The 17,857-nt window shown below is 41.7% G+C and overlaps 1 protein-coding gene across 3 annotated transcripts in view; it reads left to right on the plus strand.

Moving 5' to 3' along the window:
* Positions 1-17,857, plus strand: part of GCN1 (GCN1 activator of EIF2AK4) — a 41,188-nt gene that overhangs the window by 4,866 nt on the left and 18,465 nt on the right. For all 3 annotated transcript variants that reach the window (XR_003988209.1, XM_030460364.1, XM_030460365.1), the window contains exons 6-32: positions 537-635; positions 718-852; positions 1,346-1,414; positions 1,501-1,609; positions 2,020-2,094; positions 2,351-2,479; positions 2,653-2,703; positions 3,041-3,139; positions 3,403-3,576; positions 5,139-5,291; positions 6,060-6,152; positions 7,592-7,667; positions 7,823-7,982; positions 8,875-9,064; positions 9,175-9,299; positions 9,641-9,819; positions 9,936-10,029; positions 10,789-10,902; positions 11,099-11,297; positions 11,620-11,775; positions 14,039-14,220; positions 14,471-14,551; positions 14,933-15,076; positions 15,774-15,901; positions 16,087-16,276; positions 16,672-16,742; positions 17,517-17,682. Coding sequence is in view for 2 of the 3 variants with exons in the window: in XM_030460364.1 (XP_030316224.1) it covers positions 537-635; positions 718-852; positions 1,346-1,414; positions 1,501-1,609; positions 2,020-2,094; positions 2,351-2,479; positions 2,653-2,703; positions 3,041-3,139; positions 3,403-3,576; positions 5,139-5,291; positions 6,060-6,152; positions 7,592-7,667; positions 7,823-7,982; positions 8,875-9,064; positions 9,175-9,299; positions 9,641-9,819; positions 9,936-10,029; positions 10,789-10,902; positions 11,099-11,297; positions 11,620-11,775; positions 14,039-14,220; positions 14,471-14,551; positions 14,933-15,076; positions 15,774-15,901; positions 16,087-16,276; positions 16,672-16,742; positions 17,517-17,682 (3,441 nt within the window). In the remaining variant the exon portion in view is untranslated. The remainder of the gene's footprint in view (positions 1-536; positions 636-717; positions 853-1,345; positions 1,415-1,500; positions 1,610-2,019; positions 2,095-2,350; positions 2,480-2,652; positions 2,704-3,040; positions 3,140-3,402; positions 3,577-5,138; positions 5,292-6,059; positions 6,153-7,591; positions 7,668-7,822; positions 7,983-8,874; positions 9,065-9,174; positions 9,300-9,640; positions 9,820-9,935; positions 10,030-10,788; positions 10,903-11,098; positions 11,298-11,619; positions 11,776-14,038; positions 14,221-14,470; positions 14,552-14,932; positions 15,077-15,773; positions 15,902-16,086; positions 16,277-16,671; positions 16,743-17,516; positions 17,683-17,857) is intronic.

Here is a 17,857-nt window from a genome sequence, read left to right on the forward strand (position 1 = left end):
CAGTCCTTTTTGCTTTCTGGTGTATTTTGATCCCTCCTCTTCCACTGGAGAAAGCACGAGAGGGGGGCAGTCTTGCACCTGCACAGAGTTGCTCTACATGCTATGGTGCATCCCAGTGTTTCTAGACTGGGTGTGCTGATGGTGCCTCCAAGATGCAGCCTGCAGCATGGCATGAATTCCTTGTGCCTCCCCTTGAAATATTTGTGTGGGATGCTGTATCATAAAGTATCAAGTAGCTTTTTGCTTTCTTTTCTCTTTTCTCAATCTGAACCTGTGACCATGCTCATGACACCTTGGAACACATTTTAAGTAGAGTTGTAATCCAGTACAAATTTCTGTTTTCAAAGTCAGGGTTTTCAAAAGTATTATGCTGTTCTGCAATGTGGTGCACGTGGGCTGAAAGCAACGTCAGCCTGTTGGAAGAACTTACAGGACCTAGAGAGTCAGCTAATCACTGTCACTTGACATGCTTTATTTTATATGAGCTCTCTGAGAAGCAGGACCATGAAGGTTTCCTTGGCTGTTTCCCTCGGCAGGTGGAGGTTCAGTGTTTGCTCCTTTTGGAAGTCCTGGGAGGTTCTCATAAGCAGGGAGTGGATGGAGCTGTGAAGAAGTTGAACAGGCTGTGGAAGGAGGTGATGTATACCTTTTGGGACTGTTTTCAGTAGCTTTTCTAGGTTCTGTTGTGTTAATGTGCCTTGCTCTTTTTCTCTTCAGAACCAAGATCTGGTGGATCAGTACCTATCTGTCATCCTTGGTCTTGAACCAAACCAGAGTTATGCTGCAATGCTGGGACTTCTCGTACAGTTTTGCACAGCCCAGAAAGAGATGGATATTGTCAAAGGGTACAAGGTAAATCTGACATACTGGAATTTGTTAATAAATAGTGTCAGCTCACCTCATGGAGAAGGATACTGAACAGATTTCACAGTGAGTCAGGTACTTTGCTTCTGCTCCTGGTTTCATTATCTGTCAATTCAGTAGTTGTGCACTTCTGACTGAAGTCACAGGGATAGGTTTATAGAGGCGGTGCCAGATGCATGACCTTTTAGTGTGCATTTATGGCTAAGGCCAACACTGCAGATTTCTGCTTTCTCCCCTCTTGTAGGAAGGCAGCAGTTCGCTGTCAGGGAGTTCTGAGTGTTGGGCTGAAGGGCAGAGCACAGAGCACTGACCTCTGCTTCTCTGTCTTCAGTGAGGATGGAAGCAGAGTTTCTACATAGTGGCTCAGGCTGCCTTCTGGAGGGGTTGAGATGGGGTGTGAAGCTTGGCTTCCTGCTGGTGTGTGTGGAGCTGTGTATGGTTTATGATGTGCCTGTAATTTGGTGATTGTGGTTGTCCACAGAGTGCTCTTCTGGATTTCTACTTGAAGACCATCCTTATGAGCAAGACAAAGCCTCAGAAGCATGTGCTGGTGAGACATCCTGTCACAGAGCTGTTTGTGCTTTTGTCCTGTGTGCAATGTCCAGGGCTGTGCTGAGTGCTTTATTCCCATTGCAGGACAGCTGTTCCCCACTCCTTTGGTACATTTCTCATGATGAATTCAAGGACTTAGTTTTGCCAACTCTGCAGAAATCCCTGCTACGAAGTCCTGAGAACGTAATTGAAAGTGAGTCTGTTGTCTCTCTGCATTGTTCCATCCACGAGTGGATGTGTGAGCAGTTGTTCTTAGAGCTCTGGAGTTATTGGGGCAGTGTGCCTGTCTTTCTTGACTATCTTTTTGGTCCTGTGAGTGCAAGCACCAGGATTGTCTGGCATTTAAAAGTTGAATGTTGGGAAGCAGCATTTTATGTGTGATCCCAACTGTCTGGGTATGTGATAGCTACTGTTTGCACTGAGAATTTCACAGCTGAGTGCTAAGAATAATCCTGAATTAATCTGCTCATTGGAAATCAATTTCAGTGTTTTTTCTTCCTACTCCTTACTGACCCTGTTTGCTCTTGCTGTGAACTGTGTATCAAAATTCTAAAACCAGTTACTTAACAAAATGTAATGTGCTGTTCTCTCTTCTGTCTTCAGCGATCTCTTGCTTGCTTGTATCTGTGAACCTGGATCTCAGCCAGTATGCTCTAGACATTGTGAAAGGACTGGCCAGTAAGTACTCTGACTTCTGGAGGGAGTGATGAACTCAGAAAAAAGCTTTCTTCCAACTTCCTGGCAGTACTCTAGCAGTGTCATTACTGGTGAAGAGGTTGTTTTATGTGAGGGGGGAGGGTGATGCTGTAACTTTGAACTGGGATAGTTCACATGATGGTTCCAGAAGTCAAGCCATATGTCAAGAAATGTCCTTATCTTGCAGATTCAGTGCCATTTGTTGTAAGGAGCTCTTATCTTTTACATTATTTTCTAGGTCATCTGAAATCCAACAGTGTGCAGCTGATGGATGAAGCAGTTGTGGCACTGAAGAACTTGGCTCGGCAGTGTAGTGACCCTTCAGCTGTGGAGTCACTGGGCAGGCACCTTTTTGCCATCTTAGGGGGTGAGTAAGTTGTTTGTCAGCTTCAAGGAGCTTTGTATCTTGTATTTTCTGCTGCCTTCAGCTGCCTGTATGGTAGAGGTGTCTCAATCTGGATTGGGGATAATGGGGAAGCTTTTGTATTTTTAGGGAAGATTCTTGATGAAGCACATCACCCATTTGTTTCCTGTTGGCAGGCTCAGAAGGGAAGCTGACAGTTGTTGCTCAGAAGATGAGTGTCCTTTCAGGTAAGGATCCTAGAAGAGGTGAAGGAGATGCAGCAAAAGACTGAACAAAAGGCATCTGCACTTAAGCTTTTAGGATGCCTTGTCTGTCATTCCAAATTGGCTGTGGTTAATGTCCTAGAGGGTGTTGGATACCACGTGCCAGTTTTTGACTTTTTGTTCAATGGAAGTAATTGGCTGGAAGGCTAAAATGTTCCATGCAAGGAAAAAGATTTGACATGTTGAATGTGACATCCAGCTGTGAAGGGATTGCCATGTGAGGGGTTGTTCTTGATTGTTTCTGGATTTTGCAGCAAGTGCTGGTAGTTTGGGAACTAATGAGAGAATTCCATCCTTTCAGGGATTGGCAGCCTTAGTCACCACGTGGTTTCTGGGTCCTCTAGCCAAGCTCTGAGTGGAACCATGGCTGAGCTTTTCATCCCTTTCCTGCAACAAGAAGGTGGGACCATTCTTGAGTTTGCTAAGCTGCTTTCTTGATCAGGATTTTTATATGGCCTGTTATTCGGGATAAATGTGGGTTCTCAACTGCTGGATTATAAAATCTGTTACCCTGTTTTAAAGAGCAGCCCCAGAGAGACAGAGCTGTGTCTCTTAGAAGCAGATGTGCTCTTTTCCTGCCTCCTCCTGATGCTGTTACTTTCTGTTCTGTGTTCCTGTGTTTTATGCAAGTGCTGAACTGACGTGAGTTCTGTTACTTCCTAGTCCATGAGGGCACACTGGTTCATGCAGTCTCTGTCCTGGCTCTTTGGTGCGTTCGCTTCACCACAGAAGTTCCTAAGAAGCTGGTAGAATGGCTAAAGAAAGCCTTCAGCCTCAAAACCTCTACTTCAGCTGTGAGACATGCCTATCTGCAGTGCATGCTAGCCTCTTTCAAAGGTAAAACTGCAGCTATTAATAATTTTCTTGACTGTGTGGTTTAATAGAAGAGTAATCAACTGTCGTACTTCCTGATGTAAATACATAGATGTGTGGATTAAGAAAGAATTTGTAAGGTAGTTCATTAGCCTCCTTTGTATTTCTCTAAACTTTTTTTCCTTCAAGCTTCTAACAATGGTTTGTCTCCTTGTATAATTAGCACCACTGGCCATCATGATGTCTTTTCATATACCCCCACTGCCCATCATATGTCTTTTCATATTTTTGTCTTATTTTTGTCTTATACTTAAATTGTATGTTATCTCAGGGACTGTGCTTTTGGTTTATATAGCACCCAGCAGCACTGGGATCCTGGTCTGTGGCTTTGTTTCTCAGAAGCTTTTTTTAAAAAAAACATACACACCCCAAAAATAATGTGTTTAAAATGAAGATCCTCAGAAGTTCTAAAGTTCTGGCAATCCTTTGAGATTTGCCCATTGGTCCTTTGCTCTTTGACTTCAGCATTTCATCCACGGGTCAGCAGTTGATCAGTCTGATGCCTGAATGTGAGATCTCCCTTTCTCATCGATGCACTGTGCATCAAAAGGATGCTATCCATTTGCTTAAGAAGTCAATAACTCAATCTGTTTTACCAGATACAGTGCATCAGCCATCATTTTCTCCATGTAGATAAGAGTGAAATCATAATTTTACATTTTTATACTGTAGCTACCAGGAATTTCTGTGCTGTCATAGGGCTGAAGAAACAACTCTGAAACTGTGTAGATGTTGCAGGATGCTGGTCCTTTTAGAGACATCAGTATGGCAAAACCTGAAGCTGCTCACACTTGCCACAGGCAGGGGAGTACTTGTATGTGACATGTGCAGCTGTTTAAGGGGTTGGGGCCCAAGACATTCATATTCCAAGATAATTTACTCAGCACTGCAGTTCTCAGTATCCCTGCTTTGGCCCACCCACTGAGGCAGCAAACTGGGACATAAAGCAGAGATTCTACTCTTACAAGTTTATAGAAAAAACACTACCTCTGAATACTTAGCAAATCACAAGGTCTTTTGTTTCCTTTTTCAGTATTGTATGTGAGATGTTGCTTGTGCAAATACCAGGAACTCATAGCTCAGTTTCCATGGAATTGAGGGTTGCAGACCTGTGGGAATCCTTGACTTGTGAATGTTTGAAGTGGAACAGATGGTTGTAGCTTGCCAGGAATTTACTTTCACTCTCTTAGGGAAACATAATGTTTGAAGTTAGGCTTCCTGAGAGTTGAGCCAGTTCCTTTAATGTAGCTGAATTAGCACTATCTTTTGCATCCAATGAACAGAAGCTGTTATTGAGGTGGGATTATTTTGTCTGTCAGGAACTGAAGTGGTTATCCTCTAGCTTTTCATAGCTGAAGGTTAAGGATAGTAGTGATTGGCAAATATTCTGGGACATTCATAGTGTTCCCAGTGTGTGTCTGGTTTGTTTCCATGGCTCATGACAACAGAGTAACTATTGAGAGCCTTGTAGTGAAAGTGTGAAGGACTGTGTTGTTTTTGTAACGTGTCTCTTTCTGTCTCCTCAGGTGACACCTTATTACAGGGAATGGAGTTACTGCCAATGCTGATCCAGACAGTAGAAAAAGCAGCATCCCAAAGTACTCAGGTTCCCCTGGTAACTGAAGCAGTTGCTGCAGCTTTGTTGATCTGCAGGATGTCTGTAATTGAAGGGCAAGCTGGTAAGGTCACAAACATCTAGTAGAATCAATCCAGTGTAAACAAATTCTGAGAGTTAAATAACACCTTTTCTTGACAATATGCATGAAATAATATTACTTAATCTATGTATTGCTTCTGCAAAGAGAATCATTGCCCTTTTGCAAGCCAGGGTAGGATTTATTTCCATCTCTCTGTTATGTCAGTGAAGAATTCTTGCTCTTCCGTGGCTTTGCAGATTTCAGCTTCTAATCCCTTAGGGCAGTATTGTTCTTTATTCTGGCAGAGGACATTCACCCTCACCTTACAGGCTAGGATTGGACTGGTGCATTAAAATTACTACTAGCTTGTTGTTTTTGTCATATTTTTACAAACCATCTTTGCAAAGTGTGAGGACTGGAATTCTGTCTTCCATTAGAGGATATTACAAGAACTGTCTGAGTTCATTTATCTGCCAGAATGCAAAATCCAGGTGTATTTTATCTATCAAAAGCAACACAACAGTTTCCTCATTGCCTTCGTTTTTAGGAAGGTTTATCCTGGCAAAGATTAAGGTGAAACACTTTACATTTTGTAAGTGTAAATCAGAGAAGTAATTCTTGTTCAGCAGGTGTTTTTTGGGCATGCTAATATTTCTGAATGAGAGAGATGAAGGGCTTTATAACTGAAGACAAGTAAGGCTAAAAGTAACAAGTGATTTTAAGAAGTGGTATTCTTCTGTATTTTATGTATGATGGTGAGTTGTGAGTTATTTTGAAACGTTTTTGAAAGATCTGATCTTTTCCCATCAGAGTCTAAGATGAGTGGTTTCTGGCAGCTGATTCTGGATGACAAAAAGCAAATTTTTACATCTGAGAAGTTCTTGCAGTCTGCATCAGAGGAAGGTAAATTGCCAGTCACTGTGTATCTGGTTGTTTAAATCTATGAGTACTTATAAGAACTACTCTTGCTATTAGTGCTGTTCTGTGACTCTTGAAGGATCCAATTTCAGAATAAAATGAAAAATCTAGATTAATTGTAGTGTTAGTTCCACAATGAATTTATTTCTAATGAACCTAAGTTATCAAACATTTATAATTCCAAATCTGTATATTCTGTAAAAGTCTTTCCAATATGAAATGTGTCTGTGGGGTGTCCCAGATGGTAGGTAAATATTTGCAGCCAGTCTAAGGGACATGGAGAAGCCTAAAATCAAGAAGATGGGAAAAACTAAAACAAGGCTGGAGAAGAAAACATGTAGGTGAAAATCTTTAGATATATGGGTGAAGGGTAATAAAGGTAGGAAATCAATTGTTTTATAAATTAGTCTATGTATGCTCTGACTTGTTCTCTTGTATTTAAAAAATAACTGAAAAAAAAATAATGGAATGTGCCCATCAGAAACCACTACTGATGACATCTAAAACTGAAAGTTCTGAAAATGAGTTCATTAATCATTTCTCTGAGATGAACTCATTTATCTTTTGTATAAAGCTTTGAAGACATGAAGTTTTCTTAATGGGAAAGAACAGAATTTCTTCTTTGCTTGTTGTGATCCCTGTTTTTCTGAAGGAGTTGTTTATATCCATTCATTTTCTTCCCCAATTCTGCAAATATTCTGAAACAGTGCAACTTGGAAAACTTTATATTGCTCCCTTTGTTAATTAGTTTCAAAAACTAGTACTGATGTTTTGAGACTAAATATTGTCATGATTTATTATTGGTTATTTAAGCAAAACCATCCAGCTGAGATGCTGAACATCCCCACACTGTCTGATGCCTTGAGTGTCAAAAGTCCTCTGTATCCTCTGTAACACAGGTTATTACCTACCCCATGTCCAGGACTTTCTGCTTCTGCTTTTGAGATGTGGTTGAGCTTTGATACAGAACCCAAGGGGCCTCATTGAAGCTCAGGAGTAAAATACCAAGGCTGCTGTTCAAATAGTGCTGTGCACTTGTGTGTGAGTTCTTCATACATTTTATTGTCACTGAAGAAGTTTTGACAGCGCTCAGGGATTGGCAGAATTGATGGAAGGATCACTGTGTTTATTGTTTGGATTCTTCTGTTGACTTAGGCAAAAATAAGTCACACATAGGGATCAGGAGAACTTTGCTGAGATCCAGCTAACAACATTTCTCTGAAGTCATGGTTCTGTTTCCAGTTTTGGCAGATCTGAATTGGATTTGTCGCTAGCTTCACTGAGAAGATTATATAGAGGCTTAGTTTGGGTTGCTGCTTTAATGTGTCCCACTTGCTGTTTGTTTGTTTTCAGGTTAAAAAAATAAAATAAATAGTTTCCGGATGAAGTCTCATGCTATTTTAAATATTTGTCTTTTCCCACAGCAATGTGTACAGTTCTGCAGCTGACAGAACGCCTCCTCTTGGATCATGCACAGCGGCTGCCTGAAACTAAAGTTCAGTACGTAAACTGCTCTCCCTGCCACCCCGTGTCTGACCCCTGCATCTGACTGGGCCTGGGGCTCTGCACAAAGGGATGAACTCCCTGTGCTTTTGTGTCCAGTTGGTGTACAGAGCTGCCTCCCTTGCTAAACCTGCTTGTTGGTCTGTTCTCAGGCAGTATCACCGTGCCCTTGTTGCAGTGCTCCTGAGTCGGACCTGGCATGTGCGGAGGCAGGCCCATCAGACAGTTAAGAAGCTCTTGTCCTCTCTGGGAGGGTACAAACTGGCTTATGGGCTCTTGGAAGAGCTGAAAACCGTTCTCAGTTCTCATAAGGTGAGTAGTCAAGCAGCCTGGTCTCTGTTCAGCCAGTTTTTTGTACACTGCCAGTCATCTCCCTACTGGTGTTGACATAAACCGTAATACGAAGATGATTCAGTTCCAGCTGTATGATCTCCTTGAATGCCATTTGTTACTAGATTGCATTATATTACTGTATCAGTGTCTGTGGTGTGCCAAGTCTTCCTTATAATACACAGAAGACATTCAAAATTATCTTGGGAGGAAGCTGCAGTTTTCAGTGTCCTATTATTTTAATCCAAATTTAATCCCTGCTGGAAGACCAAGTGCTTAGTTCCTTTCTTTGTATCCTGGTTGTTTGGCCCTGAGTTATAGCTCTGGCTGCCAATTTATATAATTGTAATAGAAATACTTTATAAGCAACTATTATATCTAAAAAAAAAGGAAACAAAAAGGAAACACAGAGTGCAGCACAATGTCAAGTTATATAATAGATTAAGTTGTGTTAATTAGGTACCAAGGCTGGGACTTTGTAAACAGTCTTCCCTTGTCACAGATACTGCCTGAACGGGGTATTTTTGTAAAGATACTGGGTAAAAATAGATTGCAGAAGTTGATCAGTCTGCTGCCATCCAGGTGGTTCAACCTTTTCCTAAGTTCTCTTTGCTGAAAATTATCATTTTAGTTTTATTTTATCCCTGTTTGCAAAATCTGGTATAGACCTCCATTCCCAGGCTTTCTGTCACTGTCACCTCTGCTTCAGTTCCACTGTTACCCTTTAGCCCTTCTTTCCTTTGGGAAGCTCATGTTGTTGGTACTGACAGAGGGAGCTGACTGTTGGTATTCAGTATGTTGTTAACTGTGGGGATGTGTGCTTAGGGCTCAGGAAGGCTTCATGTGATGTGGTAATGACAAGTTGTCCCCTCAGATTCTGCCTCATGACGTTCTGGTGATGGAGTCAGGAGAGCTGTCAGAGCTAGGAAAGACCTATGTGCCTCCCCGTGTCCTTCATGAAGCACTTTGTGTCATCTCCAGTGTGGCAGGGCTTGATGTGGATTCCTTTGAGCCAGAAAAGCTGGCTCTGGAGATGCTCCTGGTGAGCCATCACCCATCTGTTGGTAAGTGAAGGGGTGAGACCACTGTCATGGCCAGTGTGTGGGTTCTTTGTCTTACTTTTTAGTTTCATTGTGTTAGCATTCTTCTTCATACTTATGCTCCTTTATTCTAGTGGCAGTGCAGCCAGGTTTTTGGCCAGCCCTGCTCATCAAGATGAAGATAGATCCCAAAGACTTCATTACCAAACACCTGGATGTCATATTACCCAGGATCACTGCCTACACTCCAGAGAGCCAGGTGATAAGCTTTTGCTTTCCTTGTGTTGATTTTGGGCGATGCTTAGGAACAGAAGAGTTTTCTGGAGGAGTTAAGTATCAACTGGACTATAAGGAAGGAGATCTGTCTAAAAAGTGGGGAACAGGTTGGCTCAGAGAGAATGTCTGTAGTGAGCAGGAGATGGGATTTAAGGGGGAAAGAGTGCTTGCCAGCAACTGAGTAGAATTCTAGAAAAGACTCAAGTACCTGCTGAACAAAGAATTAGGAATTGGAACAGACTGGGAACTGCCTCAACAGAGCATGCTTTTTGAGACAACTTCATGGAATGCTGTTACTGTTTTTTTCCTTTGTTTTCTTGATAGTCATCTATGAATGCAGTAGGATCTCTCTCTCTGCTGTCACCTGGTAGAGTGCTCCCACAGCTCATCAGGACTATCTCAGCATCAATGGAGAATCCAGCTCTGTGCCAGGTTACTAGAGAGGAATTTGCCATCATGAAGACACCAGAGGGAGAACTGTATGACAAGTCTATAATACAGAGGTAAGACTTCATCAGCTGGTGTCAGATGCTCTTTCTGGACAGCAGTTTGAGGGATTTGTGGGTTTAGGTATTATTCTAGAGCAGTGCTGATTCTATTTTCTGTTTTTCCTTCTCAGTGCTCAACAGGATAGTATGAAAAAGGCTAACATGAAGAGGGAGAACAAAGCTTACTCCTTTAAGGAGCAAATAATTGAACTAGAGCTGAAGGAGGTGAGTTGATGGGACAGGAAAGCCAGCCTGATGTCAGGACCTTCACTACTATCTCATCTTTTGTTCCATGGCTTCTGGCACACGTGTGGACACTGTTGGGAAAGATTCTCTGAACTTCTTTGAATATCTAAATCTTATCTTCTCTTGTATCAGTTTCTTTTCTCTTTTATATGTATTTGTATCAACTTATGTAGGATGCTGTTTGTTTGTGAGTGTGCTTACTAGTTGCTAATGTCTGGTTTTTTTCTTCATCTTTTGTTCAGTGTATTTCATGTCACTTTTTCAATAAGGGTTGTTAAATAGGTGCTTGATCTTGTAGAGGGCCAGCAGTTCTGTTCTGTCCGGCCAGAGTAATGGGTGTAGGTGGGCTGGAAGAGTTTGGTCAAAGGAAGAGCACATACCAGGGTGGCTGGAGCATTCTTTTATTAAAGATTACTTCTGTTTGCTCTGGGGAGGATGTCATGCCCATCCACTGTAGAAAGAACGAGACAGATCTTTCTAATAGTATCAAATAATTTGTGACTGACCTAAGCCTGGGAGAAACTGATGTCATGCTGCTAACAGGACACTAAAATGTTATTAACCCTCTGATTTCCCTTTTGTGTCTTCACTTAAGATTGATAGGCTTGGAATAATATTTTTATTCTGTTTTAAAAATAGATTGTGAACCCCCCCCCAGTGTGTTCAACTTTCTCTTCTATCTAGTTGAGATGGTGTTAATAGCTCCTGGTTAATAATGTCCATGGCTCTCTACTGCAGGAAATAAAGAAGAAGAAAGGAATAAAGGATGAGGTGCAATTGACTAGCAAGCAAAAGGAGCTGATGCATGCACAGCTGGAAAGGGAGTCTCAGATAAGAAAACGGCTGAAGGAGGTAAGTTTTCATGGGGTTTTTTGCCAGCTCTGCAGCTACCATGACCCAAATAATTTTGATAAGAGGAAAATGGAGTAGCACAGAGTATTTGGCAATAGCCTCTTTGTTTTATTCATTAGAAATTAGATACAACAACTTGATCTTTTTTCTCCTGATGGAGTTTGTATGGTAACCTTTTGAATTGTGTCTCTTACAGCTTGATCATGAGCTGGAAACAGCCCTAGGACTCCTGGATGCTGTTATAAAGAGAAAGCCTCCTGGTTTGACTCAATACATTCCTGGTCTCGTCAGTTCTTTCTTGCCACTTTTTCGATCACCTTTGGCTGCTCCAAGGATTAAGAAGCCTTTTCTTTCCTTAGCTTCCTGTGTCATGCCTGCTCGACTCAAGACCTTTGGTTGGTATTTCCAGTTGCTATTTAATGGCAAGATGCAAATTTTTTTTTTTTTTTTATGGTGGGGTGGTGGAAATCCTTGCTTCTACAAGATATATACAATTGACAGCCAAGAAGAAAAAACACCCTGAAACAGTGCTTAGGGAGATAACTGCATCGTCCCAGAGACCCTGCTGCTGCATAGGACTGGGCCCAAAGACAAGGAGTTGTCTGGTCATTGTGACCAGCTCTGAGAAGCAGTTGGTCATGATGGGACCTGGGGGTTTTTCTGTCGAGAAATGTTTGGGTTTAGTCCTCTCATGGACTCTTTATTCTTTCATACCAGGTACTTTAGTGAGCCATGTGACCTTGCGCCTGATGAAGCCAGAGTGTGAATTGGATGAATCCTGGTGTCAGGAAGAGCTGCCTACTGCTCTGAACAGAGTTATTAGCCTGCTGCATGTTCATACCATTCCTAGCCGAACAGGCAAGGGAGAGCCAGGTAAAAAGCACTATAGATACCTCTGAGAGCCACCCCCCCACCAGTAACTCTGGGTTTGCTGGTTTGTGTAATGTTTGTCATACTTTTTTTGTGTTTTTTTTTTGTTTTTTGGTTTTTTTTTCTTTTTTTAATCAGGTAAGTCTTCATTGACATGAAAAACTGTAAGGGGTTTTTTTGTAGTGGCAGTAGTAGAAATGATGTAACACATATGGGAAAGGTAGAAATGGAATAACAGTGTCTTTTCTTAAAATGGTTCATACAGAAATAACAGTAGTAAAATTAAGTCTCATCTTTGCCAAGGACAAGTTTCTACCTTTCAACACCACTTAGGATAAGTGATTCAGTGAGACTAAGTGGAAAGACAAAACAATTGCTTGTTATCTGTGATCTCAGCAGTGAAGTGCCTGTGGCCTCTGCTTGTTTGCTATGTAGTGCTGCAGTTCATGAATATTTTATTCTGGCATGGTTTTAGAAGCAGCAGTTCTTTCCCACTCTGTAACATGAAGGGAAGCACCAGTATCTATGCAGTGCAAGAATATAATCTGAGTTAAAATTCAAGTGAACATCTTGGTGAAATTTCAGTGTCTCCACTATGTACATTATTTCCATAATAATTGCAAGTTCACTAACACTTGAATCCCATGTTCAGGCTTATTTCCTGAAAGGAATGGAAGTATTTTCAACCCTCTTCCTTCAATATTTCCAGCAGTTAAATGAATATTAAATTAATATCTGATTATCTTTTTTCTCACTTCTCCAGCAAGAGAAAGTCAGTTCTGTAACACTTTTTGGACAAGTCATGTTATATTCCCCAACCATTTTTCCTCATTTTCCAAGTTCCTTGGAGTCTAGTGTTGCAATCTTAGTTAGTAGAGGGTAGTTTCTTAGGTTACCATGTAGCCTAGGGGAGACTGTAGCTCATTATAATGTGTATGCTAACATTTATTATTCATTGCTGAAATGCCTAAATGTTTTTTGTTATCTTTTCCTATTGGCTGATACCAACTACTGTGCTAATAGAGGATTTATCTTCTCTGATAAAACTTTCTTCCTTCTGCATATAGAGGGACAGCTTCTTAAGCTTAAAAAGATCTGGCCAGTGATTTAAAAAAAAAAAAAAAAAGCAAGCATAAAAGCAAATGGATCTTGAGCAAACAGAGAAAAAAATCCCACATCAGAAATGGAGGGGATTTTACCTAAGCTATTCATGATAAATAGTAAGGAGCTCACAGTGTATTTGCTATTTAATATTTCTCCTTTGAACTCCTATTGCTGTATCTGTGCCCTATATAAGCTGACTAATACTGCAGTGTTGTATCTGCAGTGCTCTTCATCTACCTGTTAGAAATTTAAAATCTGGTGATCTCTACACAGACATTTTCCCTGGGTGTTTAGTGGTTGAAGTTTAACTGAACTAACTAAGAGGACTGGAAGAAGCATTTGTTAAGTGCCATAGCCAAGGCCCTGTGAGAAGAAAGGATTAAAATCTTTAACAATAGGAATCCAAAAGCTTTATTTTTTTTCAGGGGAGGGGAGGAGATTTGCATCAGAATTGAGACTGGAATGACAGGTTAGCTAGGTTAAAGGAAATAAAGCTGGCAAATGGATGCCTACTGTGGGACAAATGCACTTTAACAGTGGTTCACTTAAATTGCATCAGATCCCTGTATGTATTCTCCTGCTCAGAAGTAAAATTTTAAAAAAAAAATTTTAAATGAATTTTCATTCTCAGTGTACACACAATCTTAATGCACTTGAAATAATGGATTTTATCTCAACAGGGGTTGTGTGATGGACTTGATTTTGTGTCCCATTTTCCCCTTGCCCACAAGTATTTCCAGGATAGACAAAACCTTCAGCTTTGCCTTTCTGTCTACTTTAAACCACTGAATTGTTTCAATTTAATTTCAGTGTGTATTTTTGCACTGTTGGAAGCATTGGATGTTATTTGGAATCCTAATTTAATTAAAGCCAGCTCATTTAGGTAGCAAGCAACAGCAATATCAGGTGGAATCTTAGAATCATTAAGTTCTAAAGCCACACTGTAGCTGCTTTGAAGAGGCTGAACTTTGTGTGGGATAAGTCCAGATACAGATGAGACAGTGTTCTTAGACCTGATGTTTGTAGGAACACAGAGATACTTAAGGTCACTGAGCATGTTTGTACATAGGCTTGGCCATCTCCATAAGCTGGCTGTGTCCATTTTGCTGCTCTCACAAGCAAGACAAAGATCAGCTGTGCTCACAGGATTTCCTTTTCACAGGTGCTGCCCCCTTATCAGCTCCAGCGTTTTCCTTAGTCTTTCCTCTCCTAAAGACTGTTATGACTGACACACCTCATGACAGTGAAGACAAGGAGGAGTTTTTGGTCAAGATTCTGCAGATCCTCACAGTCCATGCTCAGCTGAGATCATCAGCAAATGGTCATGCTTTGCTGGTGGATGAGGTGAGTGAGAGCTTGGGGGTATCAGATGACTTCAGCAGTTGTTCAGGTAATAAAATAGCAGTGTGTAAACTGCACAGACCAAAATTAATCCTGTGAGTTAAAAATTTAAGATTCCTTTCTGTAAGGTTACCTGTCTGTCCCTTTTTTTTCTTGTGATTTTTACAAGGAATGTCACACACAGGTGAGGTACTTTGGAGTCACAACACTTAAGGCTTTTTCTCCTCTCTCCTTTTTCCTCCCGACCTCTCAGAATGGTCCAGAGTTGCTGCCCCGGAGAGACATGCTTGTTCTGCTGACCCAGGTGATTGGAACAGGTTCTCCACGGTTACAGGTGAGTCCTTGGCTTTATAACCATAGTCAGGATTCTGCCTAAGTTTCATCAGCACCTAACTGAGGAGGTACACCCACCTGGTTTAAGTCTTGGAGGCTGGTGGTTATATGTTACCAATTTGATCCTATGTTTATGGTATTGTTCTTAGGATAGAAGTGCCTGTATCTTTTTTCCTGTGTTTTTTTTTCATCAAATGTATTCTTCAACTTCCATCAGTAACATCTTATTCCTTCTCTAAAGCCTGGCTCTGTGGAACAACTTTAGCAACCACTCCCCTGAGTGTTTGTTTGTCCTCAACCCCCACCCTGTGTTTGCTTTGACCAAATGCACGGAAGCAGAAGGCAACAATAGAATCTCTCATCCTTCCTCATGGCATTTTAGGTGTTGGCTTCCAATGCACTGACCACCCTGTGCACAAGCAGCAGTGGGGAGGATGGCTGTGCCTATGCAGAACAGGAGGAGATTGATGTGTTACTTCAGGCCCTGCAGTCTCCATGCATGAATGTCCGAGATGCAGCTCTCAGGGTAGGTGGGAATTGTTCAGGGTCACAATAAGTTCCTTAATTTTTTAAGAAACTAATCTTCTCCAGCACTGATGAGGAAAGGCTTTAGCTGTGATGCCAGTCTTTGGGCAGTGTGCCTGCACAAGGAGGCAGTAGCTACTGAATAATAATGCTCCAAGTGTAATGCTCTGTGCTAGATTTATCATACAAAGAAGAGTATCCTGGGTGTACCCATGCTTCTACTGAAACAGGTGTAATTGCATGAACTTAACACCTATTTACAATTGCATAGAGCTTAGTCTTATAGAAAGCTGTGAAAAAATTACTATGTCTATATTAGACCCAGTGTCTTTGGAAAACTTCAGGCTTAGTTGCTTCTGAGAACATAAAGAAACTAAAAAGCTAGGGGGCTTTGTTTTCTTTGCTGTGGAACAAATTTCATCTTAGCTCACTCGAATTGTTCTTCTCAAAGGTTACAGTCACCAGCACCCAAGTGGGTGCTTAACTGCCTCTGCGACCTGCACAGGGAGTCCTGCTCTTGATTTTCTCCTTCTCACCTATTAGCAGGACAGTCCTTGATAAACACTGGTAGTGTTCTGCACAAGCAAAATGTGAATTTTGACAGTTCCAACCACTAAAAGAATGACTTGTCATAGTGTCTTTAGGTATCTGTTTCTAAAATCAGATCCTTGTACTGATTCTCCTGTAAACTAATTCAGGGACTGATGGAGCTACAAATGGTTCTACCAACCCCAGACAGTGATGAAAAGAATGGACTGAATCTGCTGCGTCGCCTTTGGGTTGTGAAGTTTGATGTGGAAGAGGAGATTCAGAAGCTGGCAGAGATGTAAGAGTCCTTCCTACCTGACTGGATTGTAAGGGGACCTCTCCTCTCCTCGCCTTGTGGAGCTCCACTGGCAGAGGCTCTGCTGCCCACAGGTGTAGGGCAGCCTTAGATGACCCTGATACATGCACCTAGTAGTGGTTTCTCTTGCTGAAGAGGGATCCATCACTTCTGTGTGTGTGCTGCAGGTTGTGGAAGTCCATGGGTCTGGAGCTGCAGCCTGCCCTCTGTTCTCTGCTGATCAAAGATGTCATCTACCATGAAGAGGCAGTGCGACAAGCAGGTGCTGAAGCTCTTTCCAGAGCTGTAGCTCAATATCGAAAACAGGCAGCAAAGGTCATGAATAAACTTACAGAGATTTACCAAGAGAAGCTCTATGTAAGTCCTGTGGGGTTGAAAGGCACAAGCTTGCTCTATATTTTAACTTTTATTAATCACTTTTCCTTTTGTCTGTCTTGAGGATGTGCATGAAGCCTGCTGCTGCTCTGTGTTTGCTTATCACAGACTTAATTGTCTTGATCCTCACCTTACCAGGCAGTAATGGCACCACTGTACAGATGGTATACATGTGCCTGAGGTGATGCAGAAAGACTGTGGCAGAGCAGGGTCAGTGTGAGTCTTTTTGGGCCTAAGCTAGCTCTCATACCATGCTCTTCTGTGAGTTCTGCCACACCTCTATGCAGTACTGTAAACTGGCTTTGCAGGTATGGCTGACAGTGTTCTATTCATACGTGTCCTTCCACAAAAATTGGAAAATCGTTTTTGCCTTGCAGAGACCACCTCCAGTTTTGGATGCTTTGGGACGAGTGATATCTGAATCACCACCTGACCAGTGGGAAGCAAGGTACAGTCATCTTCAGCTTGATCTCATCACTCCCTGTGCATCCAAATTAGAAGTCCCAGATTTTTATTTGGAAGTTCAGGCCGTGGAGAAATAAGGGAATGTCAAAGGAACAAATTGTATGTGCTTGTATTGACTTGCTGGTTCCATGCTTCCTTCTGATAGAAAATGTTTGTGCCCCTCACTTAGGCTGTGCAGGCCAAGCTGAAATGCTGTCAGTTCCATCCCAGTATTGGATACCATCTTCTGTGTCCTTCAGATAAGAGCAGAGTCTTCCACTCTCATGCTGTCTGATTTTTGTCTTATCTTACTGTATTTCTACCTCCAACAGGCAATTGATTATTTCAAGAGCAGCAGCTCAAGCCTTAATGAGCTGGACTGATTTCAGTTTGGATAATTACTTTTTTGCCTGCTTATATGCCCTGTACAGGTTTAATTGGGGATCATCTTGTTCACCACCTGTCTTAAGCTAATCTTTTCTTTAGTGCTGTTATGCCTTGTTGTAAAGCAGTAGATGAAGTGATCTGGATGTCAGTCTTTGTTGGTCAAAGTATCTGTAATAATTAATCAAGACAGAAGTCATTATATGGCTGAAGGATTGTTGTCCTTTGTGGAGCCTGCAGCATGGGGTTTTGTAATGAAATGCACATGGGTTGGACATGTTGAAGCTCTTGGGTTTTGTAGTGGTTTTCTCTTGCAGGTTTTTGTAGTGTACTACTGATAGCAAAGCAAATGCTGTCAGAAGTCAGTAAGCTCACAAGCTCACTGTCTTTGCAGGTGTGGCATAGCTTTGGCCCTCAACAAGCTCTCACAGCATCTGGACAGCTTTCAGGTGAAGCCTCTCTTTCAGTTTTTTGTACCAGATGCCCTGAATGATCGCAGTCCTGAAGTGAGGAAGTGCATGTTGGATGCAGCTCTTTCAACACTCAACACTCATGGCAAAGTAAGTCTGAACACTTGTCTCTAGCAGTGGAAAAAGAAAGTGGGATGAAAATGTAGGCACTGTGTTGGCACCCGCAGATTTTTTTCTTAGAGGTTGCTGTTAGTTGTAACAGCTAAAAATTTTCATGCAGTAAGAATTTTTTTGTGTCTGGAATTGCTCTGTTGGTGACTCGTGT

Source organism: Calypte anna, chromosome 15, assembly GCF_003957555.1.
Source record: "Calypte anna isolate BGI_N300 chromosome 15, bCalAnn1_v1.p, whole genome shotgun sequence".
NCBI classification, from domain to species: domain Eukaryota; kingdom Metazoa; phylum Chordata; class Aves; order Apodiformes; family Trochilidae; genus Calypte; species Calypte anna.